General features: G+C 39.2%; 1 protein-coding gene across 1 annotated transcript in view; it reads right to left on the minus strand. All coding sequences in view use genetic code 11, as the record gives it.

Annotated features, from left to right (window-relative positions):
- Positions 1–8,241, minus strand: part of EGR_03711 (hypothetical protein) — a gene marked incomplete at both ends in the record, with an annotated part of 9,067 nt that extends 826 nt beyond the window's left edge. Inside the window, 7 exons of the mRNA XM_024492960.1 lie at positions 636–824; positions 1,620–1,825; positions 3,284–3,459; positions 3,575–3,651; positions 5,994–6,074; positions 6,918–6,957; positions 8,187–8,241. Coding sequence (XP_024352617.1) covers positions 636–824; positions 1,620–1,825; positions 3,284–3,459; positions 3,575–3,651; positions 5,994–6,074; positions 6,918–6,957; positions 8,187–8,241 — 824 coding nt within the window. The remainder of the gene's footprint in view (positions 1–635; positions 825–1,619; positions 1,826–3,283; positions 3,460–3,574; positions 3,652–5,993; positions 6,075–6,917; positions 6,958–8,186) is intronic.
- Between the last annotated feature and the right edge of the window lie 64 nt (positions 8,242–8,305).

Raw genomic sequence — 8,305 nt, forward strand, 5'->3', positions numbered from 1 at the left:
GCCTTTTGTGCCTCAAAAGCCAGCCTCCAGACGACGAACTGTATATTTCCGCAGCAAAATAAATTAAAAGTGAAATGAGGTCTTTGAGGCTTGGTGTCATCCGTGATGGAGTCCGGGAAAAGGCCCCATTTGGATGAATGTCAAAGGGCTAAAAAGTTACCCTACTTACTGGCCGAACTAGGCTCATGAATTCATATATTTATGAGCCAAGTTGGATAACCATATATGGTCATTTTTAGTTTTTGGATATTGGCAACTTCCTATTTACGATTACATCCCTTCTCCAATCTCCACATTCTCGTACAGTGTTAAAATCCATTTATCCGTTTTCTTTATTAACATGGAAGTCTATCTCATCGAACTGATCCAGACCGACAAAAGATCCATATTTTTCCTTTGTATAGTAGTTTGCGTAAGCCTTTCGAACCCCCTGATCGCCTCACATTAGCTTCTACTTCCATCACAAAATTATCTGATAATTTTGTGCAGTTTATTGGATTTGCACTTTAAAAGTGTATGGATACGCATCAGTCAACAATTAAGGCACCCTTGTTGTGCCCTGCACCACTTTCGCACCTGCCGATTACAGACTATCAGCTAAACTCGAGCTTGTCATAGTCGTGGAGTGGGTTTACTTTAGGTGCAGAGCTGTAGAACTGTTCCAACAAATTCGCTGAGCATTAGGAGACGCAATGGCAGAATCAGCGTTCATGTTGCTGACTGATTTTGTTAATAACTCTCTTCTACGAAGATTTCCCTGTTTTTGTACCAGTGTGTAAAAAAGCGATTTTAGAAGTATTGAATAAGAGTGAGTGGGTGATTCCCTTACATGTAGATCAAGTTGAGAAAGAATGTGTCGCGTGGAGAACATATGAGAGCCATCTACCATGCTGCCACACATGACAAAAGGCTTTCAAGTCTAGTGGTTCGGTCCACTCTTCATACATAACATTAAAATGCATGTTTTCGACTATTTAGTATTTAAAATAATGAGAGAAAAAAGCTTTTAAAGAAACGTCATTAGGCGAGTAATGGAGATGGCGATGGGGATAAAGGGGAGGATTCTCCCCTTTCTTCACTCATGGGTATAAATAAGCGCCCTCACGAGTAATCTTTGCATTATCTGGTACATGGTACTGAAGCATTTTGTTAAAATAAGGGTTAATCATTCTTCCGACGGATTAACAAGTCGTGCTTGCTCCTTAGGTGGTTGTATTTCTTGAAGTCTGCTTGGCCTTAATCAAGTGAACAATTCATGGTTATTAATGTTGCTACTTTCCACTGCACAAAGAGAGAGCAAATAAAACCTTCTAAGGGTAAAGTGGTTCCTTCATAAAAGGTATGGATTGGGAACAGAATATTCATTCCGAGAAGCTTGTGGAACATCACAATGCAACTACTAAAAGGACACAAAAGCCGTTTCTTGTTTTAAAGTCAGGCAATTGGTCAATTTGTCTGTCAGTCCGTCACTTAATCAACAATCAAACGACAGGTGTTTGGTGGCAGGAAGGGAAGAGCATATTGATATGTACGAAGGAGTGCCTTCACACATCCCGACTTTTCCTTCCCAGATGATGAATGTGTGCAGAGACTTTTTCATCATTCACCTAAAACCCTACTTAAGTTCCAGACACATTGCTTTTAATCCGTCTGAATAAATAACCTTAAATAACTCTTCCCTGCCATTATGGTGGGATCTTTCTGAACAAGATCTGCCTTCGATTGACTCACTGGCATTGGTGTGTTTTGCTGTCACGCCTTCTACAAGTGCTAATAATGTTTCAACACTAACACGGTTTGCACATCTGAAAGGCTTGAATAACACCTTTAGAATTCAAAGGTACATGATAAAAGCAAATTCAGTATAAGAAGAGAGCATAAGGTGTTACAAATAGTGCCGCATCGAGATACTGCCACGGGTATTTTTCAAGGGATTTCTGCGAACTATACCTTAAACTGCACAACAACCACTAAGTGAAGTACACACGAATACATATGTGTGTGTGTAGCGATAATAGCAGGAGAGTCCACATTAGAGCTTTGGCATTTGACCGTCTTTCTGGTGTCCATGTCAGGTATGCAAAGTCTTGCTCTTTTCATAGCACATTGGTGACACCAATGAGGAATCAAGTCTCAGAACTAATCGTGGAAGGCTGAATTGAAAAGGGGTGCCTATCAAATCGGCTGCCACTGTATTTGATCCCCGCAAATATAGCCAGATTTTTACAAGTTACAAATGCTCATTACGGATCTGCCTTAGATATTTATGCAAAGATAACCGAATTGTAAGGCAGTCTGCCTTCTGCAAGTCCATATATTTGGATTTAATTTACAGAGACCGTTCGGAGTTGATTTGAAATATTGGCTCTCTGAAGTTGTTTCATGCATTCTGCTAAACAGCTCGCATTCTTGGGCAAGCTCATACGCAAATGGAGATTATTAATGAGAAGTCTAGAGCATATTCAAAGCAAGGTGTGAACTGTGACGAGTGAGCTATAGGTGACTTCATGCAGACAGTTACTCAGTAAAGAATTAGGAACATGGTGATAAGACGAAATTGATGATAAGAATCAAACCAGTGTAACTGAGCTAAGTGAGTCTTCTCATGAAAAAATGAATAACGTGAGATGGGCCATTGGTGGGTCATCGACCAGATGTTAGCGGTACAAAGCCACCGATGTGTAGATTACTGGGAGCGTCTATAACCCCAGACTTTTTATAAAACCCAAGTCACCTTACCCAGTTTTGGATGTTCTAAAACGGTTCAAGAAATTGGCTTTCTTCCAAATCCTCCTGATTCACTAATACAAGTTTAGACCAATTTATTGTTAATCACCGCATGATTACGGTCATTCAAATAATGCAGGTGAGAGCGATAACTGCCCGCATGCTCCAGTGTGCAGTCATGGCTTCCAACTGGCGGGGATGCTCAGATCGTTGTCATATAAATCTCTTCACTTATTGTTTTTCTCTGGCTAAATTCGCTGCAGACTCTACAAGGTCCAGGCTTGTATGCATTACCTTTATGGTAGATAAGTGACAGAGCAGAAACCCAACAACGCCAAAGATCCCAGTTCCTATTGAGGAGGATAGACGTTCTAATAAAGCGGTTTTCATTTAATATTATTTAACCCAGCAGTTCATGTGCCCTTTATAATGGACATTTATTAATTTCTGTTATACCCTAGAGGGATATTTTTTACTTAAATTTGAGAATCGATTAAAAAGCTTAACTTTGAAAAATAATTTGAGATTAAGGGATAAAGTTAGGCTGAAATAATACTTTATTGCTTTGAATGTGTTCTTTATTGCATTTTATGTTGTAATGTCTTTGTAGGCAGACGGGAAGAAACGCACAGTTTATGAATGAATCCACTCCTAATATGGTTTTTTCACACAAATTCAACTTATGAATATCCAGGGATCTCATGAGGCATATATTTCTAAAATATTTTGCTACTTTAGTGGACAAAAAAGTAATAATATAAGTACAGTAAATGTAACATAACTACCATTACTGAATATCATTGCAAACTATAGTTTCCATGCACCTGTTTATTTTATATTTCATTACTTGAAAAAAATTGTGCCTCTCTTCGTATCAAACACTTTGAAATAGGCTGGAAATGATTTAAAGAAGCGGTAGGAAAGCTTGATTTTTAAACATGGATACATTCTTAAATCTCTCCCCATTCATTGTATGTCTTTTTAATGGAGATGGGTTTACGCCCCTCTCTAAGTGTAATACCTCATACACAATGGCTCTCTTCACTGCAGTGCTCACGTGTCACCCCCCTTGCTGGCCAATCAGAGGACAGTAAAAGAGCAGCTACCATCTCATAGACGCACACATATAAATCAATAGGAGCCTTAAGGCCTGCTCACACGCTTGCAAAGAAAAGCATTTTATATTTAATTTCTTGGCAGAAGGTCATTTGGGGAATGCTGCTATTTGAAGGTGAACCGGCCCTTTTCATCCTCTTTGCTCTCTTTATACTCTCCTTCCTCATTGGAGGTTGCATGTGGGGTTCAGGGGAGGACGAAAATGATCAAGCAAAGCTCACTATGGGGATTGTTATTTTTTTCTTTGGAGTTACCTGCTGCATCATCTTCTTTATCCTCTTTATCTACAAGAAGGTTCGTCAAAGGAGAAGGGAGAAGAGAGATTTCGAGGAGTTAATGAGAATGCAAAACGAATTCGCTGCAAATGAAGGGTTCCAGGACGATGTGCTGACAGGATAACCTTGATAGGTTATCTTCTAGCCTTTCCATGACAACTGAGACCTATTGAGTCTGCAGTTCCTGGAGATACTACTGAATTATTGTGTATATTATTCCTAGGATCGACTTGGTTCCTATGAATTTTTGGACATTTTTACTTCTTTATAGCGAACTTTTTGCTAAGATCTTCAATTAAAAGTGGTGTCTTGTAAGTTTTTTATTTACGTTTCCTCTGATGCCCTTGAAAATCAATATGCATGTCTTCAATTTGCAATTTTGTTGGCCAAAAATGACGCATTTTGTGGCTTACTTATATTTGTGCTGCTTAAAGCAATAAAAGAGAAGTAAGTGGACATTTTTTGTCAATTAAATTACCAAGGTCCTTGTTTTTAAGTATTTCCGTTGAGAAATGGACGCAAGGTGGGAACGAAAGGGTAGGTAGAGTTAGGTGGTCTTCATGATTAGCTGCACCCTATATTTGACTGACATATTCTTCGGATGAGTTGTTAAATGACTACCCGAAGTCACCTACCTTAAGGTATGCATAAGGTAACCCGCATTATGTGCCTGAGGTCAAAAGGATAAATGGTTTCGTGTCCCTCAATGAAATTGCGCTGAAGAAGGAGCACTGTCAGCGTAGGAGGGCATTTCACCGCATTGATGAGAGAGCATCGCTTGTACCGTCGTTTCGCGAAGTACTTAAGCATTCAGTTGTAGGTGTCTATTGTACTTTCGTAAGGCATAAACACACCTCCCAACTTTCGCCTTAAAATGGATTTTCTGCCTTATACCACCTACCTCATCTTGAAACTTAGTAATTTACCTCCCCAAAGGGTAAAATTTAACATAGGCAATCCGATTTTCTGCAATTAAAATCAGGATTAAAACTAAATCATTTATTTCTTACACAAATTTGGGAAAATAGCAGGTAATATCGAGGGAAGTTTATTTATATAGCATTATAAAATTTTCTTTATAATGTGCAGGAAGTTATAAAATTCAAGCTCATGTTTGTATGCATTATAAAGCTTTATAGGAAAGTAGACTACCTGTGCTACGATTTCAAGCTTTGTTTTTGCCTTTTCGGTATTTTGAACCCAAATATCAGATAATTGGTGTCGGACGAACCTCAGAAATGTCTACGGGAGCTTTTTATGTTAAAAGCTGTGGGAATTATGCAGGGAATCTACTCATTGGTTACAGAAAGCTAGGCAACAGAATTAGCTGAAAGTGGTGGAAACTACTAAGTGTGTGCCCCAATCTATGAAGACTGCCATCTTTTCTTTGCTTCCCTCGAGCATGTTGTAAAATAGGTCCGTTGGGAGGGGATTCCATGCAAACCGACTAAGTGACTGATTAACTTATATTGAGAAATAACCATTTATTGAACAAACGGGCAGAAGGATACGTACTGCATCCCCCTAGGAGGCTCCCCACCTTGTCTTTTTAATTTCTTCCACGCTGTCTGTGGGTGCGTATTTGGTGGGTCGAAGACGAAATCGTTCGCTACAAATGGCTCGCTGAAGACCCGACAGTTACGAGTGTGATCTACCAACCACTTCTGAAACAAGCAAAAAGGTATAAAAGAGAGAAATCCTTTCTTTTAAATTCGTGTGAAAAGGATCCACCGCCTGGTCCTGCAACATAATACGACTGCTTGCACTGACAAGGCCTACATCTGCGGATAATAGACCTTAAGAAGGGGAGAAGATTACTCTCTTCAACCCTTTTTCCCCTGATTCCTCCAAGTAACTTCAGTTATTTTGACATACCAATTAAGCAATCGTATAAAAGATGGAATAGACCGATGGATAGAGGTGGGTTTTTCTTGACATATCTGGTGTCGAAACATCCTATAAAAGCGGAGACCAGTAAAAGGTGACAAAAAGGGCGCCGACTCCTGACAGCTACTTAAACTTAGACGCGATTAATAAATGCTTTTTGAATGAATTTTAAGTGGGAAGTAATAGATATTTTTCCAGAACTAAAGCCTGTAAAGTTGTCAGACTTTTTGGTTTATATTAAGTAAAGTCCTAAAAATTATTTTTTCCGCATTTTAAATAGCATGCAAGGTAGGAAAATATTCGAAATTCTGAGGAATTACTTGTATGGAAATTTTCTAAAATTCTGCAGATAAGTTTTAAAAAATGCACCTTTACGGATTTAAGACTCTCCACGAAAGGGTAAAGATCCATATGCAAATTTTGTTCCAAGTTGTTATCTTCTATGCAGGAAATGGGTTTGTGCTTCCATTTGCATGTCCTCTAGCCGAAAAAAGTTTCTCTTTATTCTTCATCATTTGATTAGCTTATGTCAGAGGATACTTAACTCTGATTCTAGTAACTGAACTGACTTCGAAGACGTTGTTTGACAGACAATTTTAGAATTACTGCATAAGTAGACTAAAGATCAGTTACCTGGATATAAGGATGGAAGTTAATAAGGTTGTTAGTCGCTAAAAAGGTCTTTTAAAATTTGGTGGTTTTTAAACACCCTCACTTTTACTGATAAAACGAAGGCGCTCGGAAATATGGTTCACTGTTCATAATGAAGGAGTTTATTATCTTGTGGTGAGGAGACCTTTCAGTGGAATCAACCTTTTTCAACTTGATCCGATGGAAAATTGGGGCCTCTGCTCAATTTAGCGTACGACAGTGGGCTTTAAATTCTACCAATTTGTTTCCTGCTTTACTTACCTGATGAATATATGTTGTTTGTAGCTATTTTGTTGGTTGGCTAGTAGTGAAAATGAGAAGAATACAGCCCGTTGGTGGTTTACTCAAACAGCCCACTTCCCATTCAGCCCCTGATTTACCACCTAAAGGCAATCCAAGTTTCGTCCGTGATGACGTGTGCACGGAGTTGTTTACAACAAGTCTTTGTTACAATGACCAAATAATTAAGACCAAGATATCCCCGCTAGATAAAAAAACTATATTGAAATAACTAGACAACATAAGGGATCATAGTGCCGCAGCACTTACATTTGCGATCATATGAGGTACCTTTGGGATGGTACAAAGATGTGGTCTCCTTCCTACCCTCCACATTCTTTGCTTCTTCCTAGCAATTGGCAAACATCAACGATTATGAAATTTGAAGCGTAAAGGGGAAGTGGAAAGAGAGGTAGCTGGTATAGGATTCTCCTTGGCTTCCAGAGTTACAAACTAGTTTTTTCACACTCATCCCTTAACACCGAGGCCTCTCAACGTTTTCTTTTCTTATAATTAAGTAGTAACCGAATTGAGAACAGTTTCATCCAAATCAACATTTGGGAATATGTTCTATAGCATCTTGTGTGATAAAAGTGGTGCCACGGCAAAAGCCACGGGCTTAGGGACTCGTGAACTTCAGCGCTTCATACGCACACACATTTCCATATGACTCAAATCACGGAATATAAGAGCAAATCCATTTAACAAAGTTGCTTGAAAACCTACTATTTAAATGAGTTGGAAATCAGGACTGCAATGCCACTGAACTTCGAGTAAAGTAGTTAGCACTGAATTTACACAAGTAGACAGTTTTCCACACGCCTGTACTACTGATAATACCTACGCTTTCTGGTCTGACTGTTGTTTTTGTAAAAGGCAAGCCAAAATTATTAGGGTGAGTCCAAAAATTCTGTTCTTCAGAGAATCAACTAAAAATGGCCATCATATGTGGTAAAAGTGATTCAAATGATCGTGCTCAAACCAGGATTTAAACAGAAAAAGTTCCTTATTTAAAAAATACAAGTCTGGTGTCGTTTCATCTGTAGTTGCCATTCTTGCAGAATTTCAAATCGAGGTGATTTGCCAAAGGTCAAAGCCATCTGTGTGTTTTGACCAATGGCAATTGGACAAGGAGAGCCGAGGTTTGGCATTCGTGCCACCCATCCTCAGATGTAAAATTCCCCATGAATAGGCTTCACAAGGTGGAGTCTTCCACTGACGTCCAAAAATGGGCACCTGCTTTCAACTTACTGGCTGGGCCTAACTGTTCACTTCCACATTCTTCTTCCACACCCTCGGACTGCATCCCATCAGACAGGCTGATCACAGCTGCAATTATTGAGCCCACAGTGAGCAATTCACTGTCAACG

This window comes from Echinococcus granulosus (genome assembly GCF_000524195.1).
Source record: "Echinococcus granulosus chromosome Unknown EG_S00020, whole genome shotgun sequence".
Classification (NCBI taxonomy): domain Eukaryota; kingdom Metazoa; phylum Platyhelminthes; class Cestoda; order Cyclophyllidea; family Taeniidae; genus Echinococcus; species Echinococcus granulosus.